A 17,987-nucleotide genomic window follows, 5' to 3' on the forward strand; every position below is an offset into this window, starting at 1 on the left:
GAGGGCTATTCTCTTGGGTCTATGGGCCTTCGAAAGAACAGTCCGGGGCCATCATGTTCAGGTCCTATCGGACAATGCCACAGCGGTGGCCTATATATCAAGGCAGGGAGGAACAAGGAGCAGGGCTCTGCTATCCTTGGCACTCCAGATTCTAGCCTGGGCAGAAGACAGGCTAAACTCCATAACAGCGATACATCTGAAGGGAGATTTAAACCTTATGGCAGACTTTCTGAGCAGAGAAAGAGTACTGGAAGCAGAATGGAGTCTGAATGTAGAGACTTTCCAACAACTAACAGAAAGATGGGGAATGCCCCAAATAGATCTTTTCGCATCCCAAAAGAATGCAAAAGTAGAGGCCTTCTTCTCACTGAACAGGCAGGATCAGGCAGAGGGATTGGATGCATTAGCGCAGCCATGGAAATTCCAGTTGTGCTACGCCTTTCCCCCCTTTCAGATGATCCCCTTGGTCTTAAGAAAGCTACAGAAAGAGAACACGACTATGATTCTGGTGGCTCCTTTCTGGCCCAAACGGGCTTGGTTCGCAACAATACAGGGGATGGCGGTGGAACCTTATTGGGAGCTTCCGCTTCGGAAGGACCTCCTAACGCAGGGCCCCCTTCATCACCCAAATACCCAGCATCTCAGGTTGACAGGTTGGTTACTGAGGAGCAGATGTTAAAAAATAAGGGCCTTTCAGATAAACTGGTCTCTACCCTGCTGAACAGTCGTAAGGAGGTTACCAGGGCCATCTACTTCAAAACGTGGAAACGATTTAATAGCTGGTGTGCGATTAGGATACTTTCGCCACAGGAAATCGCTCCAGTGCTAGAGTTTCTCCATGAGGGAATGGAGATGGGGTTGGCAGCTAGCACCCTAAAAGTGCAGGTAGCTGCATTATCGGTTTTTCTTGAGAGGCAGTTATCAAGGGAGCCGCTTATTATTAGGTTTTTCAAGGCATTGGCCAGAGCTAGGCCAATACCTTTTAAGTTTTTTCCTAGATGGGACCTGTCTGTGGTTCTGCGGGGTCTAATCAAAGGACCTTTTGAACCTCCAGAGGAAGCGTCAATCAGGCTATGGTCGTTAAAAATAGTCCTGTTAGTAGCAGTAACTTCAGCTAGGAGAGTAAGCGAGTTACAAGCTCTTTCCATAAGAGAACCCTTTTGTTATATTTTTCCAGACCGGGTAGTGCTAAGAACTGACCCGGGTTTCTTGCCAAAGGTGGCATCAGCATTTCATAGGGAACAAGAGATAATTCTCCCTACCTTTTGTCCTAACCCGTCCAGTGCTAAGGAGAGGTCTTTCCATTCCCTGGACGTGAGAAGGTGTTTATTACATTATATAGAGATAACGAAAGATTTTAGAAGATCAGATTCGCTCTTTGTTCTCTTCTCTGGTCCACGGAAGGGGTATAGAGCATCCAAAAGCACCATAGGTAGATGGCTCAGAATGGCCATCAGCGAAGCTTATAAAGCTTCAGGAGCAGAGCCCCCTAAGGGGGTAGTAGCCCATTCAACAAGGGCAGTAGCAACGTCCTGGGCAGAGAGGGCAGGGGCTTCCCCGGGTCGGATCTGTAAAGCGGCCACGTGGACAAGTTTCTCCACCTTCACCCGCCACTACAGGTTGGACTTGCTATCAGCAGCGGAACAGTCGTTTGGCAGGAAGGTCCTGCAGGCGGTGGTCCCACCCTAGAGTAAGTACTCTTTTATCATCTCCAGGTGCTGTCCTGAAAGACGAAGGGAGAAAACCCTAGTTAGACTTACCGGTAACGGTATTTCTACGAGTCTTTCAGGACAGCGCCGATGACCCGCCCTAAGTTTTGAGGTTGTAAGATGTGTTATTGCTGTGTTCTGCTTATCTAATTTCAGCATGGCTGGAGGTACTCTATGAACAACTGAGGCCATGGTGGAAGTGTCCGGTCTTTAAAGAAACTGACTGCAGTGTTTCCTGGGAAAGTGGGTGGAGCTGCGCTCTCTCCAGGTGCTGTCCTGAAAGACTCGTAGAAATACCGTTACCGGTAAGTCTAACTAGGGTTTTCAGCAAGATCTTCAAGGGTGTCATTTGCAGATTTTTTGGACAATGCCACAGGAGATCGGGGGCTCGAGAACTGTATCTTTGCAAAAGTTAGCAAAATAAATTATTTGTTGGGCATAGAAACTTCTAGCCTTTTTGTTGACCATTCTTGTAAAATGCTTGTTAGATGTGTAGCTGACTTTTTAAGCAGACAACGGGTTCTACAGCCAGAATGGGCCCCAAGCCAGGAGGTATTCACTATGATCACAGAGAGATAGGGATGCCCTCAAGTGGACCTCTTTTTGAGTCAAGAGAATACAAAGCTGCTGGTCTTTTCCTTGTTGAACAAAAGGGACGATTCCTTGGGGGTAGGTGTTCTGGCTCAGCCCTGGGAATTCCAACTTGTTTGCAGCATGCTTGTTTGGGGTGACTCAGATGCGTTGAATGAAGACAATGCTAGTCAACTACCATTTTCACAAGGCCAGCAATGACAGTCACATTTATGAAGTCATTAGTGTATGTAAGCTCTATCCCTTTTTCCATTCAGAGCAAAGTAAGAGGTTTACTTGATAAAAGAAACCCCCCCACTGATACCATTATTCTGCTGCTCTTTTTTTTTTCCCTTCATCAGGAGAGGCCCTGTGTAAGCACTCTGTTGGATGTCGTTGAAGCTTACATTTGAATAATGTCTACCTCCCCTTCCTTTCTCAACTGTGTTCAGGCTTTGTGATTGGCTGCTTAGGTCTGAGCACTGCATCCTGGGAGAAGGTCACATGCGTTTCAATATCTAGACAGTATTATTGGAAGTTCTTTGACGAGAGTAGTGGAGGAGTGAAGGTATCAGCAGATGCGGGGGGTCTGTTTTCAGAGGACACAATGACAGTTTCTCTTTAAGGAGCTGTAACTGGTGTAGTTGTGTACGGTCTACACAGGTGTTTGTTTCCTGAGTTTTTAGTTTGTATGAAACCGGTACACCGATATTTGAAAAATGAAAAACCTTTTTTTGTTTTTATTTTAGAATCGGCGTACTGTAGTCCCAGCTAACAAGGAAACTCCTGCAAGAGACAATAGAGGTAAGGTTACAGGAGCTCAATGCCTTTCAAAGTGACATTGCTTTGCCATCTGTTACCTGACTTTAACGCCTCTGTTTAGGAAGAGCCAGATTTCTTTGTCACTCAGATGCTTAAAGCTGTCAATTGAAAGGCTGAAACTTTCTTTTCTAACATACTAGATAATGTTTTTTGTTTTTTTTTATAAAATGTGTTGCAGTAGTAAATTCAGTATCTTTGTTGCATGGTACAGTGAGACTTCAGGACTTGTAAGTTTGATGGGCAGAATGTTCAGTGGTTAGTCCTAGTCCTGGGGTAAACTAGTTAACAAAGCAGGACCAGCATGCTTGCGATCTATGGAACCTTTCTTTTGTAAGGCCTTGTTTACATTTGTCGTGCTCTCTGAAGAGCGACCCACGTTCAGTGAGTGGGGATAATTTTTACCGCGCCATGGTGGCATGTGCTTTTTGTAGCATAAGGTGAAGCGGGCGGAGTGAAGTAAGACCACGGCACAGCCCCCCCAACCACTAGTGTAAACGAGGTCTGAGGCAGTTGACCAGAAAGCTGGACCAAATCCAGCTTATGGACACAGGACCCTAATGAAAGCATCACACTATCAAATACACAATTATTTGTTCCTTACTGTCTGCCATACAACCACTTATCTAAGCAAGCTTCGAACACTGCTCACTATAACTACCCATCCAGATCCCACACAATAAATGTAAGCGCTGATAAAGGGTAATTGGTTAGTGACCCCTGAAACACTTGTGACAAATACAAATTTATACCTGGGCAATTGTCTTTTGCATGACTCTCTCATCCTTTTATTCCATACAAACTAATTCTTCCAGGGACCCATTGGGTACCACCTTACAATAGATAGCTGCTAAACTTTACCAATCATTTGCTTTATTTGGAACCTTCACCAAGCTATACTATGATCATGCCATCCCCTCTGTTATATATTGCTATGTGTGCTGTATATGTGAGCTGTATAATAAAAATCCCTGCACACTGCTGTATAAAAAAAATTGAGGAGTCACGTGAGCGCTGGAAGCTGCTCTGATATACGGTATAATCAGCACTTTTATTAAAAAAAAAAAAAACACAGGCACAGGGACACACAGCATTATATAGTGGAGTGGAGTCAGGACTGTAGATGATGCAGGCACATAAACTGACCACGGTGTCAGGGCTCAGCAGCCATGATAAACCGTGGTCTGTTTACAGGAGGGGGAGGGTATAGCCAGGCAGGATCAGCCAGGTATTTCAGGTGATAGAAAGGGCCAAATTACACAGCACAACCGCTGTATCACATGCTTTAAGGGAACAAGATTGGTTTTTTTATGTGTGTGTGTGTAACAAACACTTTAAGTCAAGAGCTCCTCCAACCTAATTCTAGAGCAACCTGGAGGCCCTGTTCACACTTGAGCATTTTGTAGCTTGAAGCTCAAAAACACTCAACAAGCAGAATCTTATTCATTTCAATGGCCCCTGTTCACATCTGAGTGACCTGTTGCTCCAGAAAGTACATGAGCTACATTTCAGGCAGAATTGAGCGTTTTCTCCCTACAGACTTCAATGGAAATTCCTGAACAGCTCAACATGAGCGTTTTTTCAAGTGTTTTTTGCTCAAACAGCTGCTCTCCTCCCCTTTTTCAGCAGCACGTCAAACCCTTTAGTTGAAAAACACCTTACAAAAGCGGCAAAATCGTGCAACTCTGTTCCAAAAGATGCCTGAAGAAACTCTTGAAAATGCAACGCTCTGGTGTGAATGTAGCCTAAAGGATAAGTTCACCTTTGGGAACATGTTACATGTTCACCCGTTTTTAAGGGTGGAATATGTAACCTGTTCCCACTGCTGCAGCCGCTCCCCACTGTCCTCTCTCCCTGTGACAGCAGTACAGGGAGAATTTCCTCATACCAGCTGTCACTTTTTGAAAACCGAGTTCTATGAATGAATGAACTACAAGTTTGCGGCTGTCAGCTTGTAGTTCTCAATGAACTACCATGGCACTGTTGAATGCTCTAGGTAGTTCATTGAGTCTTCCTGCCATTGTGAAACTGCCTGGCCATATGATGTACAGGGAGACGGCTCACACTGATCTGCTGATCGCTGGTGCAATGTTTTTCAGGCTCCTAAAAAAAAAAAAAAAATTGTAAATGCACATTTTTTTCACCTGCAAAAAAAAATTTGCATTCATTCTTCTTTTAAAAAAAAAAAAAAAAAATAGTGAACATCTCCTTTTAAATTTGACTTTGGCGACGGATCCATAAACTGTTGAACTTCTTTCGATGTTAAAGTACTATGGTGTGTAGATAATGCTTTGCATACCAAGGTTTTTTCTGACCTTATTCAGAACCTCACAAATGAGTACGTTTTGACCCTTTTTGATTCTGTTGAGTTCTAGTCTGCTTTCTTCTGCATACTTGTATTTGCCAGTAAGGCAATCCATCATGCAGATGGGCCAATTGGAAAGTATAAAATGAGACAGCCAAGTGCTTTTAAAGTGGTTGTAAATCCACTTTGAAAAAAAAAAAAACTAACGCCTGCAAGACAAAAGCATAATCGAAGCCCTCGCTGCGGTGCCCGTACACAGCACCGGCCGGCGACATCACTCCCGGGAGTTACCGGCCAATCACGGCGCCGGAGCTGCAATGACGTCACTCCTGCGCATGCGCACAGGAGCTGCCGGTAATGGCACACTCTCTGAAGCAAACGGCACGTACGTGCCATTGCTTCAGTGCGCATGTGTCGATGATGTCGGCACATGCTAATACAGGGAATATCTCCTAAACCGTGCAGGTTTAGGAGATTTCCTGGGTAGCTACAGGTAAGCCTTATGATAGGCTTACCTGTAGCAAAAAGTGGTCTGTAAGGGTTTACAACCACTTTAAGTGGAACTCCAGGCAGAAAATACAATCCCCATGTATAAAAACATTGGGATTGATTTACTAAAGCTGGAGAGTGCAAAATCCAGCGCAGCTGTGCATGGTAGCCAATCAGCTTTTAACATCAGCTTGTTCAATTAAAGTGGAACATCACACAAAAGGGAAGTTCCGCTTGTTTACATCCTATCCCCCTTCATTGCCACATTTGGCACTTTTTGGGGGAGGGGAGCAGGTATCTGGTTTTGACGCAGAGATCTGAGCCAGAAGTTTGGTTCCCCCTTCCTTCCCCTGCAATCTTCTGGGACACCTCACAGGTCCCAGAAGGCTATGAAACCATTCCATGCTCGCGCATGCGTAGTACTGGCTGTGAAGTCACAAGGCTTCACTGCCTGTTTCCTTTGAGATGCCAGTGCCTGCACCCAAAGCCAATTGAAGAATCGACTCGGGTGAGGGCATGGCTCAATCCCTGCACACTGCACATCATTGACATAAAAACTGAGAGGCAGATTGTTTTCTATACACAGCTGCACCAGCTTTCGCACTCTCCAGTTTAGTAAATCAACACCATTATCTTTCTTTATTAGAATCTTACTTTTGTTTTTCTCAGCCAGTAGTATAAAGAGTAGAAATCTGTCGGAGCTCCCGGAGTTGGTCTCGGTGCAGAGATTTTCATTTTACACAACTGGTCACCATTGCCCACTCTTTTAAAATGGGCAACAGATCATGTAGCAGCCCATTAGTAGTTCATTTCCCCCTTCCTGGCCTCCATACTTCTAGGCTGGTTGTAGAGGATGAAGCTGTTCGGCTGCTCTCTACCACATTTACATACCCCTCCCTGCCCCTTCCTGCCCATCCATGCCCACAGACTGATGGACATTGTATTATTTACTCAAAGTAAACCAGTCAGTGCTGTGCCTTGCAGACATAACAAGCATTGGTATTAGGTGCAATTAAGATGATTTTTTACTACAACAGGACAAGCTTGGGTTTTACGCATTATGGGATATATAAATGTATTTTGTGGGGTACACACCGGATCCTCCTCCCTGTGCCCAGCCACAACGAGGATTTCGACAGCTGTTTCAAAATGAGTGGGAATTAAAATTCCATTTGCAGTTGAATAAGTGATTTTTAAATAAGTAAAAAATATATTGAGTTTAGGAGGATCATCGCAAGGTTGATCCTGGGGTTCATCTTTAACATTGCCAGGAGAAGTTAAAAATATGCTTGCTATAGAATACTGGGATTTGAAGAAAACCTCTTGCACAGTTGCCATTTGGTGAAAGGTTGTAAAGGAGAATCCATTAAGTGAATCTGTTGGTGTACACCCCAGAGAACAATAAAAAAAAAAATCTAGCTATTTTCATGTGCTCACATATTTTAAATACGGTATTTTAAAATCGCTTCTCTTTATTTCCTTAAATTATTTAGCGATAGCAATTTTATCTGATTCCAGTGTTTTATATAGGTTGTAGCGCAACCCCTCAAGCTTCCCCAAACATGGTTTATCCACTAAGGCTGCTTAGAGCTGGACTGAGCATAACTGGTGTATAATCATAGCAATGGATGCCAAATCAGCATAGTGTAAAGAAATGAGGGAAGGGATAGCAAAACAAAGAAATTTGAAGTTCTGTATTCAGCAGGAAAATAAGCAAAAACTTATACTGGGACAAATAAAGTTTTTCCCTTACATCTTCCTGAAAATGGTAGCTGCCTGGCACCTATGGTGGTCACTTGGCACTTACCTGAATCAGGCATGCCATAAGCGAAATCTGAGCACCTAAAACACACTTTTTTATTTTTATATTTTTGTTGTAATTATTTAATGTGACCAAAAGCACATACTTGCTTCAGGTCAGAAACTCAAATATTGAAAGCACAGATTTTTAAAACCTCATACAGGAAAGTAGCATTTCGAGATGGTCAGTAACGACAGCTCTCCTAATTCTGTCATGGATGATCTTCACATGGCGGATGGGTGTTTTGTTTTTGTTTTGTTTTAACACCGCAACTCTTTTTAAATGTATTTTTTGTAAGCCCATCTCGGGGTTCCACCCCCACCCCTTACTAACGGCATTAGCAGTCCCTGCACAAGGTAATAACATCTGCGGGGGATCTGGACAGGGGACTTAGGTGAGTATATCCTGCTTTAGCAAGAAAAAAACAACAAAGCACTCTTCAGGATGGATAGGAGGGGGGTCATATTATTTTGCTGGGGCTGTAGCCACCCTGGCGGTATGATTATGTCAGATTTTTGCGTCTCAAAGTGGTACATTTGTTTTGCATAGAAATTTGGCTTTTTATATTGTAGGCCTGTAATTCTTAGTAATACACTTAAATCTGTCCAAACAAGTGTCTAGTAGACATCCTGGATATGATAAAGTTTGAAACATGAAATCATAAATTAGAATATAATTATAAAACATAATAATAATGAATTACTCCACGATTCACTATCGCACAATTCTGCAAGTGTTCTAATTTACCATAGCTGTTTTCTAGCTGGTCTAAAACCACTTTTGATGTAAAGGGCCACTTTTTGGTTGCTATGGACAATCTCAAGTTTCCAAGCAGAAAGAACAGTGTATATAATATAAAAGTGCATGCAGGGCACTAGACAAAGCATTAGGGACAAAAGGGATGTAAAATGATTTGCTACAGTACACTGTAATCTTACAGATTACATTACTGTATGTGCTATGAATTTTGTACTTTTTGAATTTGCTGCCGGGCTATGCTCGCAGAGAATGGAGCCCGGCACACAGAGGCATCGGGCAGAGGACACAGCCCACAGACACAGCGGGAGGACATTGCAGGATCCTGGGGACAAGGTAAGTGACCAGGATCCTGAGTGTGGCTCGGGGTTACCGCTAATGGTACTGAAATTTAACCCCGAACCACACTCAGGAATACCGCCAGGGAGGTTAAACTTAACACTTTTACTCTGTGCTTCAACATACCAAAAATGCTTTGTTTCCCAAAAATGCTACATGCCCTATATTTTTTCAGTACCTTGGTGTGAACTTAAGCCGTAGGGCATAATGACTATTTTGCCTTGTCACTGCATTGTGCAATGCAGCCCAACACTGGTGGTGTGAATATGCCCTAAATAAATAGAGGAGTAATGCACAGTGAGGAGGTAGAAGAAAAAGGAGCTCATATATTTACTTTATGTACTGCACTTCTGCTTATAGCACCCAGATATTCCACAGTTCTATACAGATAACACGGAGTATGCCAGTCACTGCTCCTAGGCACATTATAATGTCCCTACTACTCTCCTACTTATTCATGTGAAGGCTGTTTGGGTGTGAGTCAGTATGCCTACCAGTATGTTTCTTTAGATCAGTGGTCCCCAATCTGAGGCCCAGGGGCCAGATTTGCTTGCTTTTATCTGGCCCTTGGGACACTATTTCCTCCCAGTGACACCAACGTTGGAGCACAATTCCTCCCACTGACACCAAAGGTGGGGCATTGTTTTTTTCCCACTGTCAGGGTGTTTTCTACTCCCAATCTCCACAATCCTGCCACCCTAAAGTCTGAAATACAGTAAACTGGCCCTTTTTTAGAAAGTTTGGAGACCTCTGCTTTAGATTATTATAAGAACCTGGACACCTGAAGTAAAACCCTCCCAAACACGGATAATTTAAAAACTTTAATTTTCTTGTTTGGAAAGTGAGCCCAGGACTGCACTACAGCTAAGCTGTTCTGCTTTAGACATGCATACGCTTATTGGGTGTATAGTGTAAAATGTATTAATTTAATGGCTTTCTGGATGTGGTCCGTAGGTCCATATTTTGATTCTTTTGAGGTTTGTAGAAGACCTAGACAATACAAAGCTTTGTTTCACCTTCTATTACAATGCTGTGATTTTCAGCTGCTGTGCATTAGTCTAATTGTCTTAATTTCTTTGCAGCAATCGGTTCAGCCCGGGCACGGCCAATCCAGCCAGTAGAACCTCCAGCCTCCGCACAGCAGAATGGTAGTGTTTCAGATATATCTCCAGATCAGCCTGGAAAAAAGGACTTTGGCCCTCCTTGTATGTAACATATGTCTAGGATTGCTTCATATTTTATGTGCACCTTCATAATCAAAAATCACGAGCACCCAGTTCTAGACCATCTTACATAGCACTATCATGGTCGTACATATGAAGCATCTGCACCTTTCCTTCATTGTGAACTACATGATCCTCATTTCCTGCTTTTAGTGACATTATAGCACAGATAACATACCCATCAGTGTATTGGCAGATTCATTTGCATGCAAATTAATGGGTCACACTTTCATTTCAGTCCACATACTCTGTTGGCGACTTTGACTGGTATGGGTATGTCTCAGTGAGTAAATGGTTTTTGTACAGTGATATAAATAGTGTACTTCTTTCCATTTCACTGATTGCCTTTCACTATTTAAATCCTCATTGTTCTTGGTTGAATATTGTAAAGGTACCTGCAAATAGATTACAAACATAATGATGTTTCTGGAGATGGGCTGTGTACTTGGTTCCTCCAGTGTTGATCGCCTTAATTTTACATGTGCAGCCTGCGGGGTATTCTGCAGCATATTTGCTGCAAAATTGCAGAGATTATTCTGTGATCAGAGAAGAGCCCGGTCATATTACTTTGACCTGGCTTTTCTCTTCCTGGCATTTTTTGCCCATTTATTAAAATGAACATGGCTTTGCTTGCTTTGGAATTTTGAAGACCGCAAAGTTGAACACATTTGTAAACAAAACTTAGGCTCGATTCATACTACTGCGACCTGAAGGTCGTGCCTTTGCCTGGCGATTTTGATGTGGCTTCAGTACTACTTAAATATGACCTTTGAAGCAACTTTCAGCGAATGCCTGGGTAATCTTCCTGCAGTGTCTTATCCAAATCACGTCAATATAGATGACGATCCGACTTGGAGCCTTGGGCTCAGTTCACTGTGCCGCGACTTGGGATCCAACTTGTGAGACCCCAAGTCGCATGACGTGAAATCCCAAGTCAATGAGAGCTGTCTTAATTAGCACTACCGAAGTCGCATTGACTGTCTGACTTGTGCCCATAGACTTTAATGAAAGTCACCTCCAAGTTAGATCCTCATCTATATTACTGTTATTTGGATCCAACATTACAAGAAGATTACACAGGCGTTCCCTGAACGTCGCATCAAAGTAGTACTCAAATGGCGCAAATTTCAGGTCGCAGTAGTGTGAACCAAGCCTAATAAAAGTGGCTTTTTTTTCTTTTTAAATCAGAGGAATGGCCAAGATGAGGCTTTACTGCTGTATTATAAATACAGTATTTTACAAAAGTGAGTACACCCCTCACATTTTTGTAAATATTTCATTATACCTTTTCATGTGACAACACTGAAGAAATGACACTTTGCTACAATGTAGTGTGTGTACAGCTTTTATAACGATGTAAATTTGCTGTCCCCTCAAAATAACTCAACACACAGCCATTAATGTCTAAACTGCTGGCAACAAAAGTAAGTACACCCCTAAGTGAAAATGTCCAAATTGGGCCCAATTAGCCATTTTCCCTCCCCGGGGTCATGGGAATCGTTAGTGTTACAAGGTCTACATAAAGAGGGCGTAGGCTATAAGAAGATTCAAAGGATAAAAAGGGTGGGGATTTTGAAGGTGCAAAATGATATCAGATGCATTCGGTAAAAAATATTTTATTTCTTGTCTTGAGGAGCAAAACAAAAAAAATTATATATATATATATATATATATATATTCATAAAATCAAAGGACACAGGCATGTACAGTATTATAGTCAAGATGTTGAAACGGGACAGCATACGGAACCCGACATGTTTTGCCCATAGATCGAGCTTCTTCAGGGGAGCTGTCCAAAAGGACTAGAGTATAAACCCTGGAGGAACTTGAAGCCGAGGGACTTAATAGAGCCACCTCACAATACTAAGGGTATTCAGTGGACTAGTGCTTAGGTTAGCAGTGGCACTTCATGTCCAAAGGGGCTCCGGCGGAAGATTACCAAGACCCTGAAACTGAGCTGCAGCACAGTGGCCAAGACCGAAGTGGCATACTGAAGCAGAGCATGGTCCCCCTTCCTTCGGAGACTGGGTCTGCAGGGCAGTACTTTAACATAATGACCCCAAACACACCTCCAAGGTAATGGACTGGCCAGGCATGTCTCTAGGCCTAAACCCTATTGAGCATCTGTGGGGCATCCTCAAACGGAAAGGTGGAGGAGTGCAAGGTCTCTAACATCCACCAGCTCCGTGATGTCGTCATGGAGGAGTGGAAGAGGATTCCAGTGGCAACCTGTGAAGCTCTGGTGAACTCCATGCCCAAGAGGGTTAAGGCAGTGCTGGAAAATAATGGTGGCCACACACAATCATGACACTTTGGGCTCAATTTCGACATTTTCACTTAGGGGTGTAGTCGCTTTTGTTGCCAGCGGTTTAGACATTAATGGCTGTGTGTTGAGTTATTTTGAGGGGACAGCAAATTTACACTGTTATACAAAGCTGTACACTCCATACATTTTAGAAAAGTGTAATTTCTTCAGTGTTGTCACATGAAAAGATAGAATAAAATATTTACAAAAATGTGAAGGGTGTACTCACTTTTGGGAGATACTGTCTCGTAGACTTGTGTGTCTTCATACTCTTTGTACATGAGCATGGCAGCACTAGGTTAGTAAAGAACTGGATTTGACAGACGCAGCTATGTAACTACGGTACATAAAGTAAAACTTCAGTAAGTTTACACATAAATCTTCAACATTCTAATCTCATATTGTATTGAATTATGCTTTATAATGGGTGGAGAGCTTACTGGTATAGACGGCCTGCGTTAAAGTGAACTAGAATAATGCTGTTATGTCGGCCATTAACTTAAAGAGGAATTAAACCCTTATGGGTTTTACTTCCTCTTTCTCTAGTCTGTCAAGGACAGCACTAGAGAGGTGGGCTCCACCTTCGAAGGCAGGAAACACAAAATTCAAATCCATAAAGGGTAGCTTCCTTCCCTCTTCCCCAGTCTTTGTGTTTCCTCCACTGGAGGAGGAGGCTGGATGGGAGCTCTCCTTCCCCTGAGCCTACGTAGAGACTGCCTAAGGGAGAGGGGGAAGGAGGTCTGCAAGTACCTGAACAGGGATGGCAGGCATCTGAGTCCCCCAGTCAGGCTGCGGAAAGCTGATACCAGCGTCGTCCTCCAGGATAGCCTGGGGAGGGCTGGCGTTCCCTGCAAAGGGCTCATGACAGTCTGCTGGCTGGATACTATGGTATGCCTGTGAGTCTAGTGGGGGGTGGACGTAGGCCTCGATTTCCAGCCTGTGACTTCCGGCACACCACTGCCACTGGTTCCGGGTCGTGAGGCGAGCGTGGACTCCAGATCCATGGCGGTCTATTTAAAAAAACGCTAGCCATAAAGTGGACGGTCCTGATCCACAGCAGCAGTACGATGCTCCAGGAGGACAGCATGGCTCTATCTGAACCAGGTGGCAGTGGTGGCAGCCCAGCTCAGGTAGCCGGGGCACTGGGGTGCATTTGGCCTACAGGGCTGAGGGGGTGATGGACTCAATGCTAGCACCCATTCCCCCCCCCCCCCCCCTTAGTGAGCCGGGGGGGGGCGGGCTAAAGAGTCATCCCATCAGCGGCTGGTGGGGGTGCACATAGGTGTTGGTGAAGGTACACACACACACTGGTTGGCTAAGGTTTCTGTCAGCAGCTTGTCTTTGTTTTTTGTTTTTTTTACCTTTGCCTCCCTTCTCTTCTCTCCTTCTCTTGTCTCAGGCTCAGCCCAAAGAACCGGAGAGGTCAGGGGGGGGAGAAGAGGTGTCTGTCATGTTCGAACAAATTTAAAGAAGGGTGGAACAAGCCTCTTTGTAAATCCTGTATTGATAAATTGGTTTACAAGGAGGCAACAGGGGTATGCAAGGAATTGATTTCTGGCGTTAAGAAAGAAATGAAGGCTATAAAGTCGATGCTGTCGAACCTTGAAACCCTAAAACAACCAGCCGCAGCTCCCCCCTCTTCAGCCCCAGAGGAGGGTGATGAATCGGGGGGGGGGGGGGGGGGGGCAGGGGGGAGGATCCGATCCTTTGGATGAGCTAAGTGAGACAGCATCATCCAAAGATATTCAGAGCCAAACGACAAGTTCACCCAAATACAGGCTCTCGTTCGAGGAGGTGGATGGCTTATTGGGGATGATCTACGAGACGCTAGATGTCAAAGAAGAGCAGGCCTCCTTGTCCCTACATAATCAGATGTATCAGACCCTTAAAGAAGAACAAAACGGGGTATTTTCGGTACACAGCGCACTGGTGGACGCTATTAAAAAGGAGTGGGTGGAATTGGAGACAAAATTATCTTTTCCTAAAAGCCTGAAGAGGAGATACCCCTTCAGTGAGGATTCTGCCTGTATTTGGAACAAAGTGCCCAAAGTAGACGGAGCTTTTTCCCAGTGCGCCAAATCAAAAGGCCTTGCCTTTTGAGGACATGGGTGTCCTTAGGGAACCCATGGACAAGAGGATGGAGGTACTGCTGAAAAGGTCATGGGAAGTAGCCATGACAAATTTAAAACCAGCAATGGCTACAACAATAGTAACCCGTAATTTGGAGGTCTGGCTGGACCAGTTACAAGGCCATTTGGAAAGTGGGACCTCCAGGAAGGAAATTCTTGATTCCCTTCCCATGCTGCAGAAGGCGGCAGGTTATATGGCAGACGCATCTGCAGAGCCGGTCAAGCTATCCGCAAAGACCACTACCCTAGTAAATTCCTGTCGTAGTGCTTTATGGTTAAAATCCTGGTCGGGGGACCCGGCCTCAAAAGTTAGGCTGTGTGGCATCCCATTTGAAGGAGACTTCTTGTTTGGGCAAGAAATGGTTCGATTTTGAAGAATCACACCGGTTAGTTTAAATACTAACCTTCAAAAAATACACCATTGACAACTGAAAAAAAAAAAAGAATCACAAATGATAATCCTTTGCTTGACACCATACTGACAGGTGTGTGATGAAAACTGAGACTTTTGAAGTAGGACTTATTTCATTTCCTGTTACCAAGAAAACTTGGCTTTCAGAAAACCTAGGCCAGTCATGGTGAACCTTGGCACCCCAGATGCTTTGGAACTATATTTCCCATGATGCTCAACTACAATGCAGAGTGCATGAGCATCATGGGAAATGTAGTTCCAGAACATCTGGGGTGCCAAGGTTCGCCATCACTGACCTAGGCTATACATTTTTGCCTTTGGGGTTTTGAGAAGTTTTACTTCTGATAGGTTCAACTTGTGCAGAAATGATAAGTTTTAGTTCGTGATACTAAAGGTTTGTTTTTTTATTTTCTAAATAGGTTCCTTTAAGCTAGTGCATTGTTGGTTCACTTACCTTTTCCTTTAATGTTCGCTTCTAAATGCTTTTTTTCTTTGTGTGAATTTCTAACTTTCTGTTCCTCCTTTGTAAGCTTACCCCCATCATCCGAGCCGTTCGGGCTGGGGGTTAGTATGCGTGCTCGTCCCCTCCCTTGGGACTACATCCCTGCGGGGTAGACTGTGTACGTTCACAGGCAAGGGAGCCGCAGGTGTGTCTAAAACGCTGTAGCTCCACCTCCCGTGCCTTGTTATTGTATTGAATGATGATCTCAGCAGCACAGCCCCGCCTTAACTCCGCCCCCTTATTTGCTGCAGTGAAAGTTGCAATAAATAATTAAAAATATTCGTTTTTTTGAATAGTAACTAGTATTTGTTTATACTATGGGCATGCTGGGGAGATGGGAATGGGCATGTTAACTGGACAGCGTGTGTTCAACCAAGGCAGAACTAGAAATGAGAACTAGGCTTGTTCTCGTTCTGTCACATGGCGAAAAAGCGGCAGTGCGCATGCGCGATGCCGCTAAGCCTCAAGGAAACTGTAGTTCCTTTTGGAGCCGTGACATAGTTGAAGCGAACGCGCTCGAAAACCCGGAAGTTTAGGATACAGTACACAGAGGAAAGGAGGAATTGGAGAGAAATCATACTTCTCTAAAAAGGTAATTAAATCATTTTGGCTCAAACAACATCTATATTCACACATATTCCCCAAAAAATGTTTACCTTTACAACCCCTTTAATTATAATGCCGCGTACACACGATCGGACTTCTTGTCAGAAAAAGATATGACGGCTTTTCCGACGGGATTCCGCTCAAGTTTGCCTTGCGTAAACACGGTCACACAAGTTTGCTGAATTTACAACCATCAAGAACGCGGTGACGTACAACACTACGATGAGCCGAGAAAATTAAGTTCAATGCTTCGGAGCATGCGTCGAATTGTTTCCAAGCTTGCATAGGAATTTTGCGCGTCGGAATTGCCACAGACGATCACATTTTCGGATAGGAACTTTTTCCAACTGAAAAATTGAGAGCATGCTCTCAATCTTTTGCTGGCTGGAATTTGGCCAGTAAAAGTCCGATGGAGCATACACACGGTTGCATTTTCCGCCGAAAAACTCTCATCGGTCTTTTGCGGGACGAAATTCCGCGGCATAATAGTATTTTCAGTACAACTCTAAAGTAGGGTTAAAAAAGAGTAGTACATGGTTTTAGAGAAAATACACCAGTTGAGAAGCCAGGGAGGTTCCATACTGACTGCTCTTCTGATTACCTGACTTTCATGTTCACCCACTAGCTTTATTAATTTTAATAACTGAGCTATAATATATATGCAGGTTGGATCCCTGACTACAGGCAGACTTTGCTGTCTGGATACTTGTATGTATTGAGTGCAGCCTCCAGATCGTAGTACAGGTGTCCTTAAAGCGGACCTTCATGATCCCCCCCCCCCCCCCCCCAAGCCTAGTACATAGCAGTGTTTTTTGTGTGTGCGCGCACGCATTTACATGCACTTTTTTTTTTGTTGTTGTGGTCCAAGGTAATATGATTGTATCCACTTTGTCCACCCACAACCTCTTGAGATTGTGGCTTTTTTTATTTTGCCGTAACCAAGTGAAGTGCCTCTTTAGAGAGGAAGTAAACCCGCCTATCATTTTCAGCCATGGACGCTGCCATCTTGGTCTCTGTTTGATCTTCAACTGCCATGATGCTGCACATGTGATCAGTTATGACACTAGCCATTAGATGGTTTGACCGTTTGGTTGGGAGCACAAGCAAGTGTGACAGTTGGCCTTCCTGATATACTGGGAATGTAACTGTTTTTCTGAAACTGTTAGGGCTCATTCACACCATACGTCCATGAAGACTGATGGGAAAACCGACATCAGTTTACATAATTTTTAATGCATGTTGACATCAGTTTTCATTCGTGTCAGTTATGCGCCCTATTCACATCAATGTTGATGTCATGTCTGTTTTGTTTCCCGTTCAGAAAAAATCCGCTTGTGATACCAGTGTTGTGGTGTGAACAGGAAACAGGACACATGGAGAACCATTGCTGTCATTGGTTTTCATGCATGTCCGTTATGTGCCCTGTTCACACCAATGTTGATGTCACATCAGTTTTTTTTTTTTTTTCCTGTGAAGAAAAATTCATACATATTGCGGATTCTTGCACAGATAAAATCTGCATGTTGCAGTGTGAACAGGGCACATAAAGAACCATTGTTTTTTGTGCCCTTGCAGAATGCATGCAGAAAAACTGATGTCTCTGCACCATGGTGTAAATAAGGCCTAAAGAGGAACTTCAGCCATATCTTAAAATATACAGCCAAGGCACGTTTAGTAGCAGCAATGTATAAATAGTTGCAGACATTTTGTTCAATGCATACCTTATTTTTCTTATCCTCTCTATTCTTCTCGTGGTAAATTTTCATATAAGGGCAGATGAATTCAGCTCTTTACTTTTGGAACTCTGGGTCTGCCTCCTGGATCATGTGAGGATACACATCATCTGAGGTAGAAGTCACTGGTGGTGTAGCCTTCCAAGAAGGCATCTGTGAGCCCAGGCCTACATCCCCAATGCCTCACTTACTCAGGAAATATTTTGCCTCGCACTTTTCTGCGCTGGAAAAAAAAAAATACTGCATTCTGTGCTTGCACTGGAATAGCCGCCCAACGCAGTCCAACTGC

General features: G+C 43.8%; 1 protein-coding gene across 3 annotated transcripts in view; it reads left to right on the forward strand.

The window, feature by feature from the left end:
- KIF2A (kinesin family member 2A) overlaps positions 1–17,987 on the forward strand; it is a 157,915-nt gene that overhangs the window by 47,031 nt on the left and 92,897 nt on the right. For 2 of the 3 annotated variants that reach the window (XM_073623266.1, XM_073623250.1), the window contains exons 4-5: positions 3,029–3,083; positions 9,871–9,993. In XM_073623266.1, the coding sequence (XP_073479367.1) occupies positions 3,029–3,083; positions 9,871–9,993 (178 nt within the window). The remainder of the gene's footprint in view (positions 1–3,028; positions 3,084–9,870; positions 9,994–17,987) is intronic. The other variant, XM_073623257.1, reaches the window with a different exon arrangement.

Source organism: Aquarana catesbeiana, linkage group LG01 (genome assembly GCF_042186555.1).
Source record: "Aquarana catesbeiana isolate 2022-GZ linkage group LG01, ASM4218655v1, whole genome shotgun sequence".
NCBI lineage: Eukaryota > Metazoa > Chordata > Amphibia > Anura > Ranidae > Aquarana > Aquarana catesbeiana.